The sequence below is a fragment of the Gobius niger genome (genome assembly GCF_951799975.1).
Source record: "Gobius niger genome assembly, chromosome: 3".
NCBI classification, from domain to species: domain Eukaryota; kingdom Metazoa; phylum Chordata; class Actinopteri; order Gobiiformes; family Gobiidae; genus Gobius; species Gobius niger.
The window spans coordinates 6,326,545-6,351,282 of NC_136854.1; the positions used below are offsets into that span (position 1 = coordinate 6,326,545).

Sequence of the window (24,738 nt, forward strand, 5' to 3'; positions counted from 1 at the left end):
TCTGGGCAAATGAAGCTTAGGCGCAAATTCAACCTGGAAGACCTACCAGCTGCATTCATTCATCACCTCATCACCGGCAGCGCACTCCAATCATCCAATCACGGACTCCGATCAAGCCGCACCTTCACAACAGCCAATCACCGCAGCTGCTCATCCCCTCAGCAGCCTGTCATCGCTCAGGATCCCCTTTTTAGGCTTCCTGGTCAATCACTCAGCCGCTTGCCAGCCGTGCTACGACCCTCCTCCACCCCTTTCTCCGCCTGGCTCCTCCCCGGCTCCGCTCATCAAGTGTGCCTACCCAGGTCTCTTCCACCACCACCAGGGTCCAGGCTCCGGGGAAGATCATGGCTATCATTCGTCAAAGCCATGCATTCCATATCGTTCGTTCAGTCTTCCGCCGGGGTCTGAGCCCCAATAATAATTCATGTTCGTTAATAAAACACTCATACTGTCATTCCGTTTCTGTGAGTCTTTTCAGGTTGAAATGTAGTGAATGGATGAGCAAGCCAAAGGCACATTTCTGCCATCATTGTGCATGGTAGACAAGCTGTACATTCAAGAAAGCATTTCAGTTGCAAAAGAGGCATTGAAAAATGGGAGTCCCTCAAAGAAGTTACTCCAACGTGTCCTAAGAGTAAAGAAAAAGCTAAGCAAAAACTGTCAGTTTCACAAAGAGTACATGGGAGATACGGTGAAAAAAGGATATGCTGTCAAAGTCCAAGAGTCACAGCTATGCAGAGAAGATAGATAGCTTTGGTATATAGCCTACCACACCATGGTGCATATCGTCCACAAAAGAAAAAACTTGTGTAGTGTTGTTTTTACTGATCTACTCGTGTTGTATTTGATTGTGGCGCTAGCTTTCAATGTGTACAGATGAAACTTGAAAAATGTATTTCTTACTTAAAATGTGAAACTACTGCATGATATAGACTCATGACATGCAACAGGAGATAATTCAAGCCTCTATTTCTTAGAATTTTGATGATTTTAGCTTACAGCTTGTAAAAAATAAATAAATAATAATAATAATCAAAATCCCAGAAGATTAGAATATTGTGAAAAGGGACTGTATTGTCGGCTCACAGTGTCACCCTTTCATCAGCTGATGAATCTAAAACACCTGCAAACGGTCCCTGAGACTTTAAATGGTCTCTCAGTCTAGTTCAGTAGAATTCACCATCACACTGCGCTCACACCAAGCGGAAAACGTCTCTATCCTTCGCTCAGCTTGCTCTGCTTCCTTAGCCGTTGTGCAGGAGCTCGTGGAGGTGGGTTTGAGACAATAATGGATCGCTGCAGACCCGGAGCCGAGACAGATCTACCGTGAAAAGCGAATCCACCGTGATAGTGCGCCCTCTGCTGGTAAAGACGGATATGCGACGGTATTTAGCTCATGTTTTACAGTTGTATTGTTGGGATTATTTTGTGTAACTTAGTTTACATGTACTATTATTTGGGTTATTTTATGAAATTGAAACTGTATGTTTTGCTCCAATATTTCATTGTATTTGGTAGGACAGACTCAGAGCCTTCATTTGTTCAATAAGGGACAGAGACAATATTTTGGAACAAAATAAAATGTTTATTGTGGTAACAGGCCATTGCTGTAAACAGTAAAGAAAGGAGAGAAATCATTGGGTTAATGTTAGCTTGCAGATGCAATAACAAAGTAAAACATATAATTTGTACCTTCAGGGTCTTCCCTGTCCTAAATTCAGCAGCATCTTTCTGTTAAATTACTCAACTTCACAAAACAAAAGATCAACACTGATGTCATTAATGTGTAAAAATCAAATGTTGTAATTCTGGGCTAATAATGATAATAATAATAATACAGTCAAAACTAGTCTGGGATGACATATACATGCAACAATGTGCCATTAATAATGGTTAATATTTCTGTCTCGGCTCCGGGTCTGCAGCTTTCCCCTTCTCGTTTGAGACGCAGCTGAAGTGCATGAGCCCGTTACGCACAGGTGTCTGTCAGATCTTGTTCTGTGATTGGTGGTCGCCGCTGGTTCTGTATTTGCATATCATTTACATTTTTTTCACCCGTATCTCGCCTCTCTCCTGTGGATTTCCGGTGGCTTTTTTCCAGTCGCCAGTCATATCTGTAGGTTGGTGACCCTCGCTGAGGACCAGCACAGCAAGGGAAGGCTCAGGGAGCATTGAGCTAAAGAGAAATGGTTTGGCCTTCTTCAAAGCCAAAGTAAATTCTAGAGAGTCAAGAGATTTTAGGCATTTCATGAAGGCAATTAAAATTAGATTTGCGATTAATTTGTTACTTCTTTTAATAGATTCCTGGCCCTCATCATAATTAATAATTTAATTGACCTATAAAAAAATATAAACATAAGAATCACTGCAACACCTCATGAAATTTGCTGCACCCACTCTTTTGTAAATATGCTTTCTGTCATGGGTGTGGCTTTGGCAATTATTTGGCGAGCATATTGTTTGCAAACTGCAATAGATTAATTAAAAACAAAGTAGTTGATATGCTGTGTTGTTTTTATGGTTTAGCAGCAGTAATATGCAGTTATTAGCCGTGTCCACTTTTTGTTGGTTTTCATGAGACCCCCCTTGAAACGACCAGAACCCCCCATTTCCCCCCTAATCAAAATTGTCTGGCCACCACTGAGCACAACAAGCCGTCAATGCTACGAGCGCTAGGCTACTATCATAACAGTCGGCCAATGTGTATCACAACCACACAACCAAGGCCATACCGAAAACAAACAAATATTCAGCGACATAATACAACTGCCGAATATAAGGCAACATGTCATTTTTATCATGTAAGCAATACGATTCATGGATTGACCCTATAAGGCTTTAAAGTTAAGACAAACAAAACTAGCCGCTATCATAGCGGAGCTATGCATAGAAATAAGCGGAAGCGGTCACCGCTCGAAACTTTGTATCAAACAGTAACTAAACAAAGTTATTTTGCCGCTGGAAAAACACGTTGGTGAAACTCACCGCTGAGATGGATTGTATGAAAAGCTGATTTTAAGGAGTGGTCGAGCCGCATCCTCCGGACGGACGGTATACGCTGGAAGAGAGCCTACACGTTTCACAACGGTGTAGACAGTAGACTCCCACTTGTCAGCCAATTTATGCTTTCCCCTGAGCCTTACATTTCTGACAAGTACCCGGTCACCAACTTGCAAGGCAGAGGCTGTCACATGTCTATCAAACCGAGACTTGTTCTTCTGCATGACCTTCTCAGAGTTCACCATAGCCATATGATAGCTTTTCTCAAGGTTCTCTTTGAGTTTCTGGACATACTGAGAGTGTGTTTGACTGTCATCACTCACAGGCAGCCCGAAAACAAGGTCAATCGGCAATCTTGGTTGTTGTCCAAACATAAGCTCGTATGGGGTAAAGCCAGTCACATCGTTGCGGGTACAGTTATAGGCATGTACAAGGGGTTTTACAAAATCCTTCCAGTGGAGTTTGTCTTCATCAGTCAGAGTCCCAAGCATATTTAGCAGTGTGCGATTAAATCGCTCGACAGGGTTCCTACGAGGGTGATATGGTGTAGTGCGAACCTTGTAAATCCCAGCCATTTTGCACAGTTTTCTAATTGTTCTCGATTGAAAATCCGCTCCCTGGTTGCTGTGTAACTTTTCTGGGATGCCATAATGGATGACAAAATTAGCCCATAAACACTTGGCGACCGTCTTTGCTTTCTGGTTTGGTGTTGGAACTGCAACTGCATATTTTGTGAAGTGGTCCGTGATTACAAGGACATCTTTGGTTCTGCTGCAATCTGGTTCGATTGAAAGGAAATCCATGCACACCAATTCCAAAGGTCTGGTCGTCTTGATGTTCACAAGCGGGGCAGCCTTTTCCGGCAACGCTTTCCTTTTGATGCAGCGTTCGCAGGATTTTACTTTGTTGATAACATCAACCGCCAACTTCGGCCAGTAAAACCTGTTGCGAACCAGATCGAGTGTCCGATCTATTCCCAAGTGTCCCATCTTGTCATGTAGCTCAGCCAGGACCTCAGTGCGACACTCCTGTGGTAGAACAAGCTGGTGCTGAAGTTGGCCACCGACTTGCCGTTGCCTCACGAGGATATTATCTCGGAGTTCCAATTTATTTAGTTCTCGTAACAGGAGAGGCAACTCAGGGAGCTCATCTCTGAGGGATGGAGGCGGTGTCAGGCCTGTCTCCAGCTGTGCAATTACGTGCTGTAAAACAGAATCAGCTCACTGTTTCTCAACGACCTCTGCAGCTTTGAACTGAGGGACAACAGACGCAAATTGAACATCGTTGGTGTAACTGTCGGGCAGACTGTCAACATGCACAGAAAACGACTGGATCAAAGCTGTGTCAGACGGCTGATCAGTTGAGCTATAGACAAGCTGTCTGTTGCAAACGGCCTCAACGGTGTGCTGGTCTATGGTGATCAGATTTGGGTCGTGGAGATGCTTTTGAGTGAATTGGAGAATACGTTCTCGCTCTTTTTAAAATCAAGCACTGAGAACCACTGTGAGCCAGATAACGCTGTGAATGCATCCTCCAATTTGGGCAGGGCATAAGCATCCTTGATGGTTTGGAGATTTAACTTCCGATAATCGATGCAGAGCCTGACACTTCCATTTTTCTTGCGTACTACCGCGATTGGTGAGGCAAATGGAGAATCACATTCCCTGATCACACCCGAGTCAAGCAGTTCCTGCAGATGCTTACGTACTGCATCCACATCTGAGGGGTGAATAGGCCTCGGTCTTTGCTTAAATGACGTGGGGTCTGACAACTTGATCTGATGCTTGACCTTATCTGTTCGTCCAAAATCAAGATCATGCTGTGCAAGGACTTCTGGGATTCTGTTCAAGGACAAAAGTAGGTATGGCGGTGTGGGGAGATGCGGATGCTTTGACACTTTGTTCTTTTGACAGTACAGATTGAATGCCACTCAGTTTGGCCAGAGCAGCTCGAGGGGGAAGGACGTCGTGGTCGGACTCGTTGTGGACAATGACAGGTAAGTGGCAGAGACCACGACAAGTTACATCAACCAGACAAGAACGGACCATTAGGCCACCAGGTAACGGAAAGGTCACTGGATGCTCGATGACAACCGACTTTTCAGTCTGGGGGAAACGGCAGACAGCGACACCGTCAAGGACCACAGTCATTCTGGCCGCCACGATCTGGGAAGCTTCCGACTCAAGTCTGACGATTCCATGATGGTTGTCTTGCAACCATTTGTGCCGTTGCCCCAGGATGTTCAGCACTGCTTTATAGCCGTAAGGGGCACTGGACTGAAGCATGGACTTCGCTCCAGGTGTTCTTCATAGGCCAGGTCAAGGGCGTTTGTTCCGATAAGAACCAATGGCTGACAGGTTTGTACATCAGGCACCACGAGAGCAAGTGTCTGGACATCAGCAGTTGCACCCAAAAAGTCAGTTGGAAATGTCAACAGGAGCTCCACGTAGCCAAGGTATGGCACAGATTGTCCATTTGCTCCCTCAATCTCCAGGAGGTTGTTTAGGGGTTTCAGGTCGTGCTCTGACAGGTAGGTGTTGTAGAAGGTCTGTGGTATGGTGGTAACCTGAGAACCAGTGTCTAGTAGACAGTTGAAAGCAGTTCCATCAATAGTGACCTGGGCGGTACTTCTCGTTCCAATTAGTCCTTTAGGCAGTGCATTGAACTGGGGTTGGGTAATGGGACGTGGTTCTGAAGTAGCCTCTGCATGCCCCTCTGCAGAGACTCCCTCTAGTTTGACGACGAATTGTTCCTGTCCCAGATCTGCTGCTTTTGTTGCAGCTGCTTTTTCTTCTGTTGAACAAGGCTTGGATTGGCTTTATTGCTGCAAGAGGTAACAATGTGTCCTTCCTCGCCACATTTAAAACAAAAGCTCGGTCTGGGCCTGGTTGAGGAGCTGCGTTCAGTGCTGGGTTTTGATGGAGTATGGGATGGATAAGGTTTTGGAGAGGCAATGGCAATGGCAATGGCAACTATATTTATAATGCACTTTAAAACAACTGAGTTGACAAAAGTGCTACAAAGGTCAAACATAACATAAAATACAATGCAAAAGTGCATCGAATACAAATAAATACAATCTGGAGAGGCACCTTGCTGTTTTGATAGCAGTGTGGACATCTGCTGCTGTAGTTTTTGGATCTGCTCCTTCAACTCATTCAGTGTGCTAGAGTCCGGATGTCCACATTCGCAGGACTGCTGGGACTGGACATGGGCGCGTGGCTTGGTGTTGCCCATGTGCTTCTTCATGAGGCTGTCCTTAACCATTTGTCTGTCCTCCTCTGTTCTAAGCAGTACTAACAGCTCTGCAAATGTCGGAGGATTACTTCGTCGGTGTTCCAACTGTAGCTTGGTAATCAGAGGGTTATCCCAACAACCCCTGCAAAATTGTCTCAGAAGGTGCTTGTCGGTATCAGACGGTAGGACTCTACCGTCTGGGGGCGGGGGGGGGTTGAAGGAGGAGCAGGATGTTACCTGCGTACCCCATGACTTTTATCATTCCCAAGTTGTCGGTGGGAGCAAATAGGGGCAGGGGCAGAACAGTCCGTGTCACATGAAGGGGGTTACAAATATATTTGTGTATGTATATGTGTATATATATATATATATATATGTGTATATATATGTATATAAATATATATATATATATATACATTATATATATATATATATATATATATATATATATATATATATATATATATATATATATATATATATACATACATATATATTATATATATATATATATATATACATATATATATATATTATATATATATATATATATATATACATATATATATATATATGTATATGTATATAAATATATATATGTATATAAATATACTGTATATGTGTGTGTGATTGTTCATTGAGCAATCACAACCCCACACTGAAGACCCCTCGGCCTGAAAAGCCAACCACGGTCAACCTGTTTCAGCACCTTGGACAGTGCCCTTACCAGATGAGTGCTGATGAAGGCTGTAGAGCTGTTTATCACGTTTGTCACAGTAAAAACAGGACGGACTTCACAGTATAATACCATTTTCTGGGAATGTTGTGCATCATATGAACTAATGAACTGCTTTACCGGGAAATGACAGGCCTACTACATTATTCAAATATTGACAATATCTCCCGAATTTCAGAGCACTTGAACAGATATGTGATCTTTGATTTGCGAAATAATATTTCTCAAAATCATCTTGGGGGCCAGAGGTTCAATGATGGCACGATGGATAGGGCTGGGTCCTGTTAAACCAGTTTACTATCTGGAAAAAAAGTTTAGGTTTCTACTGGTATAGAAAAATATATATATCAAAAGCAGATATGGAATAAAAGTATATCTTTAGAAACCAAGTTTTGATGCTGTTGGGTCCAAGGACAGCACTCAAGGAACAAAATGATACAGATCAAAAAGAATGAAACAAATGAACTTTATTCCGTTCTAAATGAACTAAATGTTAGTGTAGGCATCGAAAAAAAGTATTGGTATCGTAAAAAACAAGCATCGTTAAAGCCACACCACGTAAAATGTTGCCCAATAAATAATATTGTAATACAAGCATTTATTTTATGATTTATTTTTTATATTTTCATCATAAATGTACAAACAAACATGAGCCTTTGCTGTGAGCGGCTCCGCTCTTCAAAGACATGACGTCTCCAGCTCGTCTCCATGGAGATGGGACTAAAGAACTAAAGTTTATAGTTCCTCATCCACATCCATTCTGTGATTACCCACTGCACTGAGAGCATGTTCTGTGTCGAGCTGCTCATTAGAGCATGTTTTGCTTGATGGCAACAGTATTCACCTTATTCTGCCCCGCCCACTTTTGACTCTTTTTGCTTTGTCTCGGCACTTCCATTGTCCTGACACTTCCGGTCGAGCGCAAAGCCAGTTCATTAAACGGAGAACGAGGGGAACAGTTCTCTGCTTGAATCTGTAAAATGTCCAATGTTCATTTGCACCGACATGTCAACACTGCAGCGTTTCTCGGCACGGCCTGAAAAAGACTTTGTTTTCATGTAGTGACTGATTTTATCTGGACTTCTCCAGGCCTATGTTAACTGATGGGAGAAAAGGGGCGGGCACAATTCACGGCGCCGCCCACGCAAACTTCCGGAATGAGGTGAATAGTCCAAAATGCTACGCAGTGTGCCTTTAACCTCTTCACCCCCCGTCCCCAGCACATTTTCTCCACTTTGGCAAAAAAGCAATGGAAAAGCAAAAAAGTCACAAAAAGTGATAAAAACATGCTGAAAATACAACAAAGAAGCAACAAAAAAGTAATAAAAAAGAGATGAAAACACGACAAAAACATTTAAATAATGTGACAAAAATGCGGCGAAAATGTTTTTTTACATTTTAATGTTTCCCATTGGCAATTTTATTCCATTTTTTCCTGTAGATTATGACACTTTGTCTCTACTAGACCCAGAAACACAAACAAAGCAGAAACTAGAACTGTACATGAAACTTTTCTGTTTGTTTATGGAGCCCCGGGTCACTTTTCCCCATTTCTTCTTCTTTAAACACAAGATAGATTCCTATTTATATGACCAGCCAACATCAGGAAAAAGAACCGACCTACATGTGTTTCTTTTTGTTTTTTTTGTTTTTGTGTTTTTCTATCAGACCAAAATATACTTTGAGTTTCAATTGTTTTTGTAGCAAGGTCGAATCTATTATCCTCCATACAGTTATTTATTTTTCTAAATACGAGGGTCCGCCTATGGGAGTAAAGCACAGGCTATATAGTATACAGTGTACAGTTTACAGTGTATTATTCTTGCATTCGCCGGCGCGCACTCACGCCCGCGCATCATCACCAGCGCACCGCCCAGGCCCACTCTGCGCATGCGCACTGCACCACTCCTCCATCACTCCTCCAGTCTGTCTCATCCCGGGTTAGGCCGACCATGGTGGAGACTCCCGGCCCTGGCTCTGGTCTCCCCGCAGGCCTGGACCTCATCCCGCTGGACCGCTACGAGCCGAGCCGGGCCAAGCTGTGCGCCAGCCTGCGGTGGCTGTTCCAGAGAGCGCACGACGGCGGCGGCGGCGGCGGAGGAGGAGGAGGAGGGGCAGGTAGGACCCACGGGTGTCCGCTGGTGATGGGGGTGGTGATGGGTGGGGCCCGGGCAGAGGCGAAGGGACCCTCCTCGGAGCCGGTCGGGGCCTGGTCCGAGTCCCGCTGAGTGTCCGGGGGGTTCAAAGCTCCACCAGAGCGCAGTTTCCTTTCCAAATTCATCAATATTTAATGGTGAAATCCTTTATTTAGATCTTAATTAGCCCGTGCCTTAGACCGACCGGACTGTGGGGCCAAACCAGGGCCAGGACTAAACCAGGTCTTAACCCAGACTAAAGCCGGGGTTAAAAGAATCACTCACCCAGGACAAAGCCAGCTAAGCCAGGACTAACCGAGAACCAGTGAACAGGACCAGGCCACAAAGAGCTCCAAAAACCGTGAGAACCTGGACTAAATCAGGACTAAGCCAAGTCTATAACCAAAACAGCACTCAAGAGCTTAAAGAGGGCGAGTAGGGACTCACACCAGGTCAGAACTATAAGTCAGTGGTTAAAACAGAGCAAAACAGGGACAAAACCAGGTGTAACCACAAAGCCAGAGCACAAGGAACTAAAAACCTGATCTAGCAAGACTCAGACTCCGTCTATCCCAGCTCTGACCCAGGACTGTAGGGAGTGTGGATCGGTAAATGTCTATCACTGACACGGACCCCTCCCCGGTGCTCGGTGCGCGCTCGTCCTGAGGAGCCGGGGCTAAAGCCTGGAAGTGGGCCACGCAGCAGAAGTGTGTCAGTGTGTCACCGCTTCTCCTCCTCCTCCGCCGCTGCAGCGCTGGCTCACGGCACCGGCACCGGCACCGGGACCGGGCTGTGTGCCTTTGTTTTCGGGCTGAGGCGATGTTCGTGCGCCGATCATCCCCGGAGGATTGGATTTTTTTGCGGATGTGTTTTGTGGGTTTTGCCGTCTTCGCAGTAGAGCTCCATCCTGACGTCATCCACTGTGGGCTCCTTCAGGGGCCGCGTTTACGTAAGGCTGAGCGCAAGTGTGCCGGGCTGGAAAATGGCAGACCTTCAAGAAGCCACTGGAGAAATGATGAGGTTCTTGAACCCGATATTGTACATTTGCAGATCTTCCACATTATTGTAGTGTTTTCTGGTTCTAGGTGACTAATATTTCAGTATAGGTAAAAAATATCGATCAGGTATCGGTATCGAAAACCAAGTATCGTTAAAGGACTGGTATAAAAAAACGTGAACTAAAATAGCCCAAATGTAAAAAAAGCATCATCGCACAGTCAAGTAGCTGATGTCAAAGATAAATGTATCCTTTATGGGCGAGCAAGAAGGTCCCGGGTTCAATTCCCACCTGCGGGACATATCTGTGTGGAGTTTGCAGGTTCGCCCTGTGTTTGCGTAGGTATCCCCTACAAAAAACATGTACAATAGACCAGGATGAATGATGTGTGCACGTGGTGGTCAGAGTGTGAGGTGAATGTGAAACCGTCCCGTGTAAAAGGCGCTACATAAATAAAGCTTCTTCAGATCATTCTGTCTTTGTTTTGAACCAATGTTTGCTGTGGTTCAGCAAAAAAAGAAAACAGTCCTGTTTGTAAGGAGTGCTGGGACAAAGCGTTTCCTCACACTGTGATTCCTCTGAGCCTGTCCCCTCATGCCCCCTCATGCCCCCTCAGAGCCTGTCCTCTCATGTCCTCTCAGAGCCTGTCCCCTCATGCCCCCTCATGTCCCCTCAGAGCCTGTCCTCTCATGTCCTCTCAGAGCCTGTCCCCTCATGCCCCCTCATGCCCCCTCATGTCCCCTCAGAGCCTGTCCTCTCATGTCCTCTCAGAGCCTGTCCCCTCATGTCCCCTCATCTTCCCGCATGTCCCCGCATGCCCCCTCATGTCCCCTCATGCCCCCTCATGCCCCCTCATGTCCCCTCATGCCCCCTCATGCCCCCTCATGTCCCCTCATGCCCCCTCATGTCCCCTCATGCCCCCTCATGTCCCCTCATGCCCCCTCATGTCCCCTCATGCCCCCTCATGTCCCCTCATGCCCCCTCATGCCCCTCATGTCCCCTCATGCCCCCTCATGTCCCCTCAGAGCCTGTCCCCTCATGTCCCCTCATGTCCCCTCATGTCCCCTCAGAGCCTGTCCCCTCATGTCCCCTCATGCCCCCTCATGTCCCCTCAGAGCCTGTCCTCTCATGTCCCCTCATGTCCCCTCATGTCCCCTCAGAGCCTGTCCCCTCATGTCCCCTCATGCCCCCTCATGTCCCCTCATGCCCCCTCATGTCCCCTCAGAGCCTGTCCCCTCATGCCCCCTCATGTCCCCTCATGTCCCCTCAGAGCCTGTCCTCTCATGTCCCCTCATGTCCCCTCAAATCCCCTCAGAGCCTGTCCCCTCATGCCCCCCATGCCCCCTCATGTCCCCTCATGCCCCCTCATGTCCCCTCATGCCCCCTCATGTCCCCTCATGCCCCCTCATGTCCCCTCATGTCCCCTCATGCCCCCTCATGTCCCCTCATGCCCCCTCATGCCCCTCATGCCCCCTCATGTCCCCTCATGCCCCTCATGCCCCCTCATGTCCCCTCATGCCCCCTCATGTCCCCTAATCCCCCCTCATGCCCCTCATGCCCCCTCATGTCCCCTCATGCCCCCTCATGCCCCCTCATGCCCCCTCATGCCCCCTCAGAGCCTGTCCCCTCATGCCCCCTCATGTCCCCTCAGAGCCTGTCCCCTCATGCCCCCTCATGCCCCCTCAGAGCCTGTCCCCTCATGCCCCCTCATGTCCCCTCAGAGCCTGTCCCCTCATGCCCCCTCATGTCCCCACATGTCCCCTCATGTCCCCTCATGCCCCCTCATGTCCCCTCAGAGCCTGTCCCCTCATGTCCCCTCATGTCCCCTCATGTCCCCTCATGCCCCCTCATGTCCCCTCAGAGCCTGTCCCCTCATGTCCCCTCATGTCCCCTCATGTCCCCTCATGTCCCCTCAGAGCCTGTCCCCTCATGTCCCCTCAGTGCCTGTCCCCTCATGCCCCCTCATGTCCCCACATGCCCCCTCATATCCCCTCAGAGCCTGTCCCCTCATGCCCCCTCATGCCCCCTCATGTCCCCTCATGTCCCCTCATGCCCCCTCATGTCCCCTCATGCCCCCTCATGTCCCCTCATGCCCCCACATGCCCCCTCATGCCCCCTTATGCCCCCTCATGTCCCCTCATGCCCCCTCATGCCCCCTCATGCCCCCTCATGCCCCCTCATGTCCCCTCATGCCCCCTCATGCCCCCTCATGCCCCCTCATGTCCCCTCATGTCCCCTCATGCCCCCTCATGCCCCCTCATGTCCCCTCATGTCCCCTCATGCCCCCTCATGTCCCCTCATGTCCCCTCATGCCCCCTCATGCCCCCTCATGCCCCCTTATGCCCCCTCATGCCCCCTCATGTCCCCTCATGCCCCCTCATGCCCCCTAATGCCCCCTCATGTCCCCTCAGAGCCTGTCCCCTCATGTCCTCTCAGAGCCTGTCCCCTCATGCCCTCTCATGCCCCCTCATGTCCCCTCAGAGCCTGTCCCCTCATGTCCTCTCAGAGCCTGTCCCCTCATGCCCTCTCATGCCCCCTCATGTCCCCTCAGAGCCTGTCCCCTCATGTCCTCTCATGTCCCCTCATGTCCCCTCAGAGCCTGTCCCCTCATGTCCTCTCATGTCCTCTCAGAGCATGTCCCCTCATGTCCTCTCATGTCTCCTCAGACCCTGTCCCGGAGGAGGAGTTGCAGGACCCCCTCTACACTGACCAGTATGGACAGGAGCACCTCAGACCGGGCCTGTCCCGCCTGCTGCTGTCCCCACAGCTGTACTGCAGAGTGGCCCCTGGGGGGCGCGGCGGGGCCCCGGAGGACACCCCGGCCTTGCTGCAGCAGCTTTCCAAGAGGGGCCTCGGTGTTCGCACAGAGGAGGGGGCGGTGACGGAGAAGGAGCTGAGCCAGGAGCCCGTCAGGATGGTCAGTGCCCCACACTCTGTCTGACCCTCACACACTGTGGCACAGACTTCAGAATCAATGACCATTAAAGCAGCTCCAGCCACATACACTTCAGAAACACACACTTTTCTCTCTGTCTCATTGTTTTACATTTTAAAAATGATTTCTATTAGCTAAATTCCAGAAAAATTCCAGATTTTTTTTAGTTTTCTCAGCCCATGTCGGCACAGGACTGGTTTCACTCTGGATAATGACAAAGTCTTACCAGGTTCAGCATCTTCACCAGGTCTTTTACATTTGTTCTTTTTTTTTTTTCAAACTTTATTTTTTTAAGCTTTTACATTTTTTACAATTAAACAGTAGTGAACTAAAAGTAACAGATAGACAGACCAAAGAAAAATAATCACTAAAATGTAAAGCCACAATACAATGAACCATGTTTTCCAGGCACATATTAAGTTAAAATATATATAGTTTATAATATATATATATGGTAACTATTTACCAACAAATGTCTTCCATTTCTTCCAGTAATGTTCACCTTTTTCTGCAGCATCTTTTAAAAAAAAAAGTCAGTTTCTCCATGTTGTATATTTCGTTTGTAATTTCTATCCACTGCGAAGAAGTTGGGGGGTCCATGTTCAGCCATTGACGTGTTATAGCCTTCTTGCTTGTAGAATTTGGAGCAGATATTTGTCCTCCTTTCTTATTCCGCTTGGTATGTTGCCAAGATAAAACACAAAAAAAGTCTCATCTAATTGTAATCCCATTATAATTTTAATGTATCCAATAACCTCCGTCCAGTAGGGGGCGATCTTAGAACACTCCCAAAAGATATGGAAATGTCCTGCAGATTTTTGCCCACAATTCCTCCAGCAATTACCTTGTTCAGAATTTGATCTTTGGAGTAATGAAGTACCGTAATGTATTTTTCCATGTAAATTCTCTCCATAAGTCAGAGCTGGAAGTAGTAGTAATGGTTTCACATATATTTAGCCAATCGTCTTCAGATATATTCGTTCCAATCTCCTTTTCCCATCTTTGTTTAATACATATGGTAGAAAGCTTTTTCTCAGACTGCAAAAGAGAATATACAGTGGAGACATGTTTTCTGGTGAGTTTCCCTTTACATACATTTACAAAAAGCACAACTAAGGAGCTGGTTTCCATGTTTTTGGACCTGATATCTGCATTAAAATGATGTCTCAATTGAAGATACCTAAAGAAATCATCTTTCATCAAGTGATATCTTTCCGTTAAATGTTGAAAGGTGTGTAGGCCATTATCTGTAGTTATTTTCCAATATGCAGTGATACCTTTGCTACACCAGTTTTGAATCTTGCATCGTTTTTTGCAGGTGTGAAATCACTGTCATATGCTGGCCAACGTAAAATCTTTACACCTCTTTCAACTTTTTTGTCTCTTAGTATTGTAAGCCAAATATTTAATGGTGTTCTTATTCCAAGAGATACTTTGGGTAAAAGTGATTGTAGTAGTTGTTTGTCCCCTAAAATGGAGGGGAGAGGAGTGTGGATTTCAGCCTGATCCATTTCTTTTCACTTGGCATCACTTGACGGGTCACACCATGCAATCAAAATCCTAAAATTTGCTGCTTTATAATAACTCTGTAAACATGGGAGAGCCCTACCACCTCCCTTTTTGGTTAATTGCAATGTCTCAAATTTTATTCTAGGCCTATGTTTACACCAAATAAAATTGAAATCATTTTGTTCCATTCATTAAATTGCCTTTTACATTTGTTCTTGGGTTCATCTCTGACACAACCCGCCTTCTTTCTGATCTGTGTGATGGACATTTACATCATTATTTTAACCAATGAACCTGAACCTTCAAGAGTCTGGAAATTTCCCTCAAGGATGTACCAGACTTGTGCTTCCAAGGTCATGACATCATCACTGGGCTTTAAAAATAAATAAATCACACTTTGTTCACTTCACACACTTCTCTATCGCTCTCTGGAGCGCGTTTGACGAAGCAGAGTGACTTCCCGTGTACAGATCGACACAGTTGAGGTTTTAACGTTTCTCTGAGTTTTTAAATGGTCCAAATCAGGGGTGGCCAACTAGTCAGAGACCAAGAGCCGAAATGTTCAACCTTGATCCTGTGAAGAGCCACAAAGGCACCGACCATTAGCGAGATCCCGGGGCGGTAGTTTATTGTGATTAAATAAAATGTGACCATTTTATTTAATCACAATAAACTATAACTTTATGTTCAATAATTGTGTTAGATTGAATGGTTTTACTCCTCAACAAGATTGAAATACATGTATATTAACTGAAATTTTGTGCTTTCTGCTCTGACTGAGACAGAATTAGATTACTATTATTATTTATTTATTTTTCAATGCTGGGGTGTGTTTGTATGTGGGGCCCTGCCCACTGAGCCCCTTTATCTGATCCGCCCCTGGCCTGTGCGCTCAGTGCCTGCAGCTTCGTCCTGACTGGACTGTGCAGAGAACGCACTCTCGGCTGCACAAAGTTCATGAACTTTAACCAGGAGCCTCTGGAGGATCTGAGAGTCTTTTAAGTTGCATCTGTTACAGTTATAGCACGTGTGAAAGAAAAGTCATGACTTTGCGTATTTCCGCGTTACGATGTCGCGCTTCGCATCATACGCTTCAAAAGAGCTCCGCTTTTTTCCATTTCCTAATTTTGATCTTTTTCTGTGAATATGAGGCCAAATTACATCAAATAAAGAGTAGGCTGATCAGAACCTGAAAAGCACAGAAGCTAATCCTAGTGCCACGATCTGCCTGCCTGTTGTTTAACCTACATCCCGCTTTGACTGAGGCTGCACGGGCACCGTCTACACGCCGCCTCGAAAAGGAGGGAGATACAGACTCTCATTCATGTGTAGAGATGAAACAGGGTCTGCAGGAAGATGGTTGGATTTTTGGTCAAAGACTGTTACAGTTTATGGGAAATATTTACCAATTATTTTGCAAAGAGCCGCATTGTATTAAACATATCCAATCATGCAAAGAGAGACTCTGATTGGCCAAGAGCCGCATGCGGCTCGAGAGCCGCGGGTTGGCCACCCCTGGTCCAAATTGATCTAAAGATGACTGAGAAACATCCTGTTAAAGTCTTCAATTCAAGAACCAGGCTGTTTAAATGCACACGCCATAAAAAGCGATCGCTAAGTCAATTTTCAAAACGTTGAAAATTGACTTGAAACTGAGATTTAGGCATTTGCCTCTTCACAAAACATTAGTGTCTGTCCAGAGAGGAGAGAGGAGGAGAGAGGAGAGAGGAGGAGAGAGGAGGGAGGAGGAGAGAGGAGGAGAGAGGAGGGAGGAGGAGGGAGGAGGAGAGAGGAGGGAGGAGGAGAGAGGAGGAGAGAGGAGGAGAGAGGAGGAGAGAGGAGGGGAGAGGAGGGGAGGAGGAGGGAGGAGGAGAGAGGAGGAGAGAGGAGGAGAGAGGAGAGAGGAGGGAGGAGGAGAGAGGAGGGGAGGAGGAGAGAGGAGGAGGAGAGGAGAGAGGAGGAGAGAGGAGGGGGAGAGAGGAGAGAGGAGGAGGAGAGAGGAGGAGAGAGGAGCTAATCAGAAAGGAGAGTGTTGCATAAAACACTAATTATCTCAGAATCTGATTTTGATCAGAATTAAACTGTTTTCACCTTCGGAGAGCTTAGAGTCTCACCTTTCAAATAAGCCATAGCATGTGTCCATAACAAACACAGAATATGCTGTGGTACAACAAATATCATGAAAAATGGTCTGGATTGTTGGTACTCAACAGCTAAATCCCCACAACAACGCGGCCTCAATGTGTTAATAAATCCACAGTTTCTCTACACATCAGGTTCAAATGTTTTTTTTTTATGAACTGCGTTACAATGTTATTCGTTGTATTTTGCTTCTCTTCCTCTTCTGTTCCCTTCCGTGTTTCAGGAGTCTTCTAGGAGCTGTACATCACATTCATAACCAGCTGCAGAGTCATTTGCACATTTTGAACTTGTGCAACTCACGCAATTCATGCAACTCACTTTTAAATGAACTAATTTCAAAGTGGTAGATCATCAGAGAGTGGGACGCCTGAGACAGTGATAGTTTGTATGTGATTGTACTGTATCAGTGTGAGTGAGCGAGCTGCAGGAGGGACATTAGTCACTAGGCCAGTGTGATGGATGTGGACTGACGTGGCCTGGTTCCTCTGAGTGGACCGTCCCACCACAGGGACATACAGGCTCAAAGGACATCAGCCGAGGGGAGGGACAGGACCAGGATCTCATTTAGAGGGTCAGTTTCAGCTCCTGCTCTGGAGGCAGACCAGATCCAATCCCTATGTGATGTGGTTACTGTGGTTATGCAGCAACAGAGAGGCATGTATTGCAAGTGTATGTGCATTTGGCAATTTCCTTTAACCTGTTATCTGCCATCTTAGAGTTATTTTCTCCAGTTGCATATCTAAATCTCAAAGCGTATTGACTGGAGCTTACAGTGTATATGTCAGTGTGATACTTTATTTGAAAGCCGATACCTTCTAGTTTCTAAAAATATGTAAAATGTTTACATTTGTTTGCACTAAAACATGTATTGCGTCCATTATGTTTCAACATACTTGTTTCAACAATTGTTTATACAATTCTTTTAGAAAGACACTAAATGTTTTTTTCATACCTCATGTCGTTCTAAAAGAACATGGTACAATAGGGGAATCCTCCAGCCAGGTGTTTCTGACCATGAGCCTGGCTCCACATCTGGACATGTGTCCCTGAGCGCATTCTCTCTTTTACATAACAGATTTAGGGCCTAAATTTGTCCATCACTTGCTATTTAGCACCAGTCTTCATAAATGACTCCCTGACAATATTAAGCTCAGAGACATGACCAGATTAGAGCCATTAAGGAGCTGATTTCCATCTGTAGTCTCTGATATCACATGACAATACTAAACAAAAGAAAACCTCCACAGATGACTGTGTTGTGTTGCAGAAGGCCCACCTGGCCCTGATCGACGCCCTGATGACGCTGGCTGCGCTCGACACACTGGACCAGGTCAAGATGGCGGCCGAGGCCCAGCAGACGGGGGTGGGCACTCCCTTGGAGAACGCACTGCTCTTCTGGGTCAACCGGGTGAGTCCTGCTATTGTCTACACACCTGGATCTAAAGCACCGAGCCGCTCGGGGCGTCCAAACTATGTCCCAGGAGCCAAATGAATAGAATATAGAATGCTTATCTGCCAAACCACCTCATTTTAAACTATAGGAGGTTCAGAATGTTGTGATGTTACATGTACACCACTGGCGAGTGTTGCTAACGTTAGCTTAGCGGCCCATTCATTCCTATGGTGTAGTTTAGCCTAGCCGCTACCATTTATTTATCAGTTAGCATTAGATAATAAACCATTTTCTCTTAAAATTCTAAATAAAACTAGAAACATTTGCAATGGCTTCGCAATTGACTGCAGAATAGTACTGTAGTGCTTTTATTGTGAAAATCCCAATATAAGTTGTTTTATTGTACTTTAATCCCTATTAAGTTGCATAATACAGCTTTATATGAAAAAATCTCTATTAAGTTGTATAGTAATACTTTTTATGCAAAAATCCCGATTTAGTGACATAACAGTTTTGTAATTACGAAAATCCGTTTTGTTGCAGAAACTGTAAACACTGTTGAAATTACAGAAACTTTTTACATTGCATCAACTCTTTACATTAAATAAACTGTTTAAATCTCTGACAGACTGTATCAGAAGTCCTATTAAAATGAATGGGCAGAATTCCCCATACATATGAATGGGACAGAATTCCCGATCCTGTAGAAAAAAATGGAAACTGTAGGAGGAATTTTCCAGAAAAAGGACAAGTTGCATAAGCTGAACATGCACAAATTGCCGAAAATGTGGAAAAAGTTGCAGAAAACGGAATTCCCATTGTAAGTCAATGGGAAAAATCTGCAGAAAAGACGGAAATTGCAGAATTCCCAAAAGAGAAAAATAGTACCGGCACTTCTTTTGGGTCACTTAGCGCTCTGACTGTTATGCTGCTAAAAGCAACAGCAGTGACTGTCACTGATCATGAAGGCGACACAGACAGTTTTAACCTGACGGCCATGGGCCAAAACCAGTCTGTAAGTAGTATAAGCATTTGACTCTGAACATTTCAGCTGAAAATGCAAAACATTTAATAATTATAGAGAATTTAGAGAGAACATATTAGACCTTATGTTACAAGAAGATGATTATACGCAAATATAGGGTTGAGTGTTCTGGAAAGTCGATAAAAAGGTAATATATATTTAAGAGGGGAATTATAGTATCATGACAACGCAGGTTTGCATGCCCTGAACACTGCTGTCCTGTCTGTCCACAGATCAATCAGACGTTACGGGAGAGCACAGAGGAAGAGGAGGGGCCCCCCAGAGCACCCAACTGTACCGACATGCAGCCCGCTCAGGACCCGGTAAAACTCTGACCGCGCATTTCACTGTCTCAAAGAGCTTCATTAGGGACTCTTCATTCACCCATGCACAGTTGGTACAACATGCAGCATTAACCACTCCAAAACACACACACCAATCATATGTATGGCCATGTCAACCCAAGGGCAGCTGTGGCTCCAGCCAGAGTTTAGCACCACTGTGTGTGGCTAACGAATGCATAAGCTAGCTAGTTAGCATCGTTAGCTGCTTCTTTCTTCTCGCCACATTTCAAAACACAAGTCATTCACAGAATAATTCAAAGTGCTTCTCAGTTACATCAAATTACAAGAGGGCAGTTAAAAACAATAAAACATCAACTTTAAAAAAAACATCATTACAGTAAAGCAAAAGTGCAGATAAAATCCTCTCAGGTGTCTAATGGGGATAAAATGAAGTGTTTTCAGGCTGGACGTGAACATTTATCAGAGCTGAGGCCTGTCTCACATCCTCATGAAACTGTTCCAGATTTTAGCTGCATGAAACTGAAACGGAGCCACACCCACTTTCTTTCTGTGGCCTATGCCAGGCTACCAGATCTGTGCTTTAATACAACCCTGTCTCGGAGGTCCTTATAGAGCCTTATAGAGAGGTGTGTGTCTTTCCAAATCGAGTCCAACCCATTTCATTATACCACAAGTTGTAGAAACATCTCAAGGACGATCAGGAACAGGATGCACCTGAGCTCAGTTTTGAGTGTCATAGCAAAGGGTGTATATATACTTATGTACATGTGATATTTCACTTGACATGACTTTAAAAACCTTAACCGTCCTCTCTGTCAATTTGGCTGATGCAACAACTCCAATCTTTCGCATCCTTTTCCAAGTTCTCACCTGATCGCTGCCCATTCATTTTAATGTAGGGTCTGTCCCTGACCTGACCCCTGTCCTGTGTGCGTTTCAGAACCAGTCCAGCCGCTGGTACTGGAAGCTGGTGCCGGTAAGTGCTCGCTCCTCTGTCTTCTGATGAAGACACGTAACATCATGTGTCTGTGTTCGCCTGTGCACCCCAGTCTCTTTCTGTGCCAAATACGAATACGAATCCAAAGAAGTACCACACCTCTGAAAAAAACAAAAAACAAAGCCTGCGTTTGTTAAAGGAAACCAGCTTTGTCACACTCAACTTTGTCGGCTGATTGCTCACATAGATCTGCACTTTCTTTGATGTGAGTGCAGAGAGTGAAAGGAGGTGAAGTGTGGCGCTGAGGTCCTTAATCACTCGACTGAATCATTTTCCTTAACTTGAAAGGGGCAGTTTGGCATCATCTGCCGTATGTCTGCGGATTTTGGCCGTTTTTTCAGATAGTTGGGGGCGGGTTTGGCTGCTGAGACCTGGCAGGGAGGTCTAAGGTCCACAAGATAATAGATAGATAACCGGATATTCCTGCTCTATAAAAATGACAATTCACCTGTTCGGCTGGAGGGCTATGTTGGGCGTGGCCCTCCTTTGTGCAGCTGGAGGACTGGGTTGGGCGTGGCCCTCCTTTGTGCAGCTGGAGGACTGGGTTGGGCGTGGCCCTCACCTGTGCAGCTGGAGGACTGGGTTTGGTGTGGCCCTCACCTGTGCAGCTGGAGGACTGGGTGGGGTGTGGCCCTCACCTGTGCAGCTGGAGGACTGGGTTGGGCGTGGCCCTCACCTGTGCAGCTGGATGACTGTGTTTGGTGTGGCCCTCACCTGTGTGGCTGGAGGACTGTGTTTGGTGTGGCCCTCCTTTGTGCAGCTGGAGGACTGGGTTGGGTGTGGCCCTCACCTGTGCGGCTGGAGGACTGGGTTTGGTGTGGCCCTAACCTGTGTGGCTGGAGGACTGGGTTGGGCGTGGCCCTCACCTGTGTGGCTGGAGGACTGGGTTGGGCGTGGCCCTCACCTGTGCAGCTGGATGACTGGGTTTGGTGTGGCCCTCACCTGTGTGGCTGGAGGACTGTGTTTGGTGTGGCCCTCACCTGTGTGGCTGGAGGACTGTGTTTGGTGTGGCCCTCACCTGTGCGGCTAGAGGACTGGGTTTGGTGTGGCCCTAACCTGTGTGGCTGGAGGACTGGGTTGGGCGTGGCCCTCACCTGTGCAGCTGGATGACTGGGTTTGGTGTGGCCCTCACCTGTGTGGCTGGAGGACTGTGTTTGGTGTGGCCCTCACCTGTGTGGCTGGAGGACTGTGTTTGGTGTGGCCCTCACCTGTGCGGCTAGAGGACTGGGTTTGGTGTGGCCCTAACCTGTGTGGCTGGAGGACTGGGTTGGGTGTGGCCCTCACCTGTGTGGCTGGAGGACTGGGTTGGGTGTGGCCCTCACCTGTGCGGCTGGAGGACTGGGTTGGGTGTGGCCCTCACCTGTGCGGCTGGAGGACTGGGTTGGGTGTGGCCCTCACCTGTGCGGCTGGAGGACTGGGTTGGGTGTGGCCCTCACCTGTGCGGCTGGAGGACTGGGTTGGGTGTGGCCCTCACCTGTGTGGCTGGAGGACTGGGCTTGGTGTGGCCCTCACCTGTGTGGCTGGAGGACTGGGTTGGGTGTGGCCCTCACCTGTGCGGCTGGAGGACTGGGTTTGGTGTGGCCCTCACCCGTGTGGCTGGAGGACTGGGTTTGGTGTGGCCCTCACCTGTGCAGCTGGAGGACTGGGTTGGGTGTAGCCCTCACCTGTGCGGCTGGAGGACTGGGTTTGGTGTGGCCCTCACCCGTGTGGCTGGAGGACTGGGTTGGGTGTGGCCCTCACCTGTGCGGCTGGAGGACTGGGTTTGGTGTGGCCCTCACCTGTGCGGCTGGAGGACTGGGTTGGACAGGTCGCCATCTTTGTCTGGTGTTCTCATGATGTCATTTCCTCAGGCTGTGTGAGTTGTGCATGTGAGTGGTCGTGATGTGGGGGTGGTCCTACTGTCCGCTCTCTGTCTGTCCCATTGCAGCCCCCTTCGTCCCTCCTGTGTGGCCCTGCCCCATTGATGTGGCCCCTCCCCTGACAGTGGCTCCTGTTGTTTATGCCTGTCTCCTCTCTCATCTCTCCATCAGCATGCTATCGCTTTTTGTTTGAAGGAGTCGGGGAATAAGCCTCCTGTGGTAAAGTATCCCGTCTTGCTCTTCTCACTCTGATCTGCATCACTCACATCGCCGTGGCAACACGACACACATAACCTCACATTCATCACTATGAGATGTTTGTGTAACAGTACAGGCCTTACATCAGTCACACCGTTGACCGCCTGATCGTACGCACACCGAGGAGAGACACCTTAGCTGACATGTGCTGTGTTGTGTGGATGATTGCGCATGTGTGTACACGTTCACATGTGCTGCTGCATGTTTCTGTGTGACTGAGTGTAGCTGCTGTCATCCAGGTTCTACATCGTATCGGCCCGTCTCTCTGTCCAGTTACGTTCCATGTGAATGGGGCCGACACAGTGGCATCAGGGAATGTGCACACTGCTTTAGTCAGGAGCTGTATGTATATAGGACATAGCACTGCAAAGTGAATCCACAAATTGGTCATGTTTTCTTGAAATCAGAATGTGTGATTTGAAGAGTTAAGTCAAAGTTCTGTAAATGGAAGGATCTTTTTCTCTCACTTCAACAAAGAAAAAACAAACTCATTGGTCTTAAAAAATTACATAGTAAATCTAACCTCTTGGGCCCCAAGGTTCTCGAGTAGAAGAAAGTGCAGATGCATGCTCCAATAGTCCAGTGTTCAGACTCTGTCCAGTCCAGCTGGTATTTGAGTTTACACACTCACATCCAGAGTTCTTTCACTTGGTCGACCGTGGTCAAGGTCCAGGCAACTGCTATATTTTCTGATCCCAAGAGCAGTATTAGGGGAATGAAGCAGAAGGTTTTTGAGTTTTGGACAGGAGACATCCACGCGGCTCGTCACCACCTGCTGCCGACGCTTATTAGGACATTATGTTTGCCTGGAGACTTCATTTGGCTGAACTTTACAATGTCTTGTTTGTTTTGTTTCATTGCTTTAATGTTTGGTGCAGCCCTGTGAGACAACTCCCATTGTGATATTGGGCTATACAAATTGATTGATTGATTGGTTGATTGATTGATTGATTGATTCCACTTGAAGTTAGTTTTACTTGGAAACTCTTGTCACCAGAATTTATGAAACATCATCTCATCACGCTGAGACCGTCTGCTGCAGTCTGACAGAATCACTCCCTGGATTTGTGGAATATAGAACTGGGTGGAGAGATAGTCCTTTCACTCAGAGAACCGTGGTTATACTGTAACTATCATGCTTATCCTGCTCCACTACATCACCACTCACATACTCGCTGTGTCCACTCGCTGTGTCCACTCACTGTCTTCACTCACTACCACTGCTGCCCCTGCGCTGCTCCGTGTGAGTGACCATGTGAGTGGTTGTTGCGTATTTTGAGGACGTTGTGGTGTGCGTGGGCTCAGCTCTGACATGGTCTTACGTGGTCTCCTGTTGATGCCGTTGTGTTTGTGTAGATCCGTTACAGGAAGGACAAAGTACAGTCGAAGCTGACCCCGACCTTCCCCCTGGTCTCTGGGCTCAAGGATCTGTCCAACGGCTGTGCTATAGGCGCCACACTGCACCACTACTGCCCCGGACTGCTGCCCCTGGAGGGTACACACTTTTACACCCCGCCCAGCACTAACATGCTGAGTTGATGTTACGGCCGAACAATCACAATCAAGTCAAAATTGCTTTTATTACTGGTTACAGTTGGCCAAAGAGAAGGATTATACAGACACCAAAGTGAGGGTAAGGATAGGGTTTGGGATTGTAGGTTTGGTTCATACAGTAGAGTGGAACAGTGGGGGGAAAAAGTAAGTACATCATGTGGAATTTCTTAAATTTATGCCTAAATGTGTCATAAAATGTGATCGGAACTTTATTAGAATCACAAGAATTATTAAACCTTGTCTGCTTGAACTAATAACACCCAAACCAAATATCTTGATAAACTCATTTATCTATTGATGACAGCATGTTGTCCAAGGCCCTGAGGCAACAAAACAGCCCCACACCATGATCTTCCTGCTCCAGACTTCACAGTGAGGGGAGGGTTTGGATGTTGGTGCTGTTCCATTTTTCCTCCACACATGACACGTGTTCCTCCCAAACTATTCAACTCTGGCTCCATCAGTTCACTGAATATTTTTCCAGTAGTGCTGTGGAGCATCTGAGAGCTCTTTCACAAACCAAAGTTGAATAGTTTGGGAGGGACACACAACGTCATGTGTGGAGGAAAACTGGAACAGCACCAACATCAAAACCCAACTCACTGTGAAGTCTGGAGCAGGAGAATCATGGTGTGGGAGCTGTTTTGTTGCCTCATG

At 46.7% G+C, this 24,738-nt stretch overlaps 2 protein-coding genes across 4 annotated transcripts in view; both read left to right on the forward strand.

The window, feature by feature from the left end:
• Positions 1–24,738, forward strand: part of LOC306961346 (bromodomain-containing protein 4-like) — a 461,990-nt gene that overhangs the window by 101,976 nt on the left and 335,276 nt on the right. The window lies entirely within an intron of this gene.
• The window catches only part of LOC306961344 (calmodulin-regulated spectrin-associated protein 3-like), a 36,140-nt gene continuing 20,215 nt past the window's right edge, over positions 8,814–24,738 (forward strand). For 2 of the 3 annotated variants that reach the window (XM_079554039.1, XM_079554041.1), the window contains exons 1-7: positions 8,814–9,091; positions 12,772–13,022; positions 17,959–18,099; positions 19,342–19,431; positions 20,354–20,389; positions 22,441–22,488; positions 23,884–24,022. In XM_079554039.1, coding sequence (XP_079410165.1) covers positions 8,926–9,091; positions 12,772–13,022; positions 17,959–18,099; positions 19,342–19,431; positions 20,354–20,389; positions 22,441–22,488; positions 23,884–24,022 — 871 coding nt within the window. In that variant the 5' untranslated portion in view covers positions 8,814–8,925. The remainder of the gene's footprint in view (positions 9,092–12,771; positions 13,023–17,958; positions 18,100–19,341; positions 19,432–20,353; positions 20,390–22,440; positions 22,489–23,883; positions 24,023–24,738) is intronic. The other variant, XM_079554040.1, reaches the window with a different exon arrangement.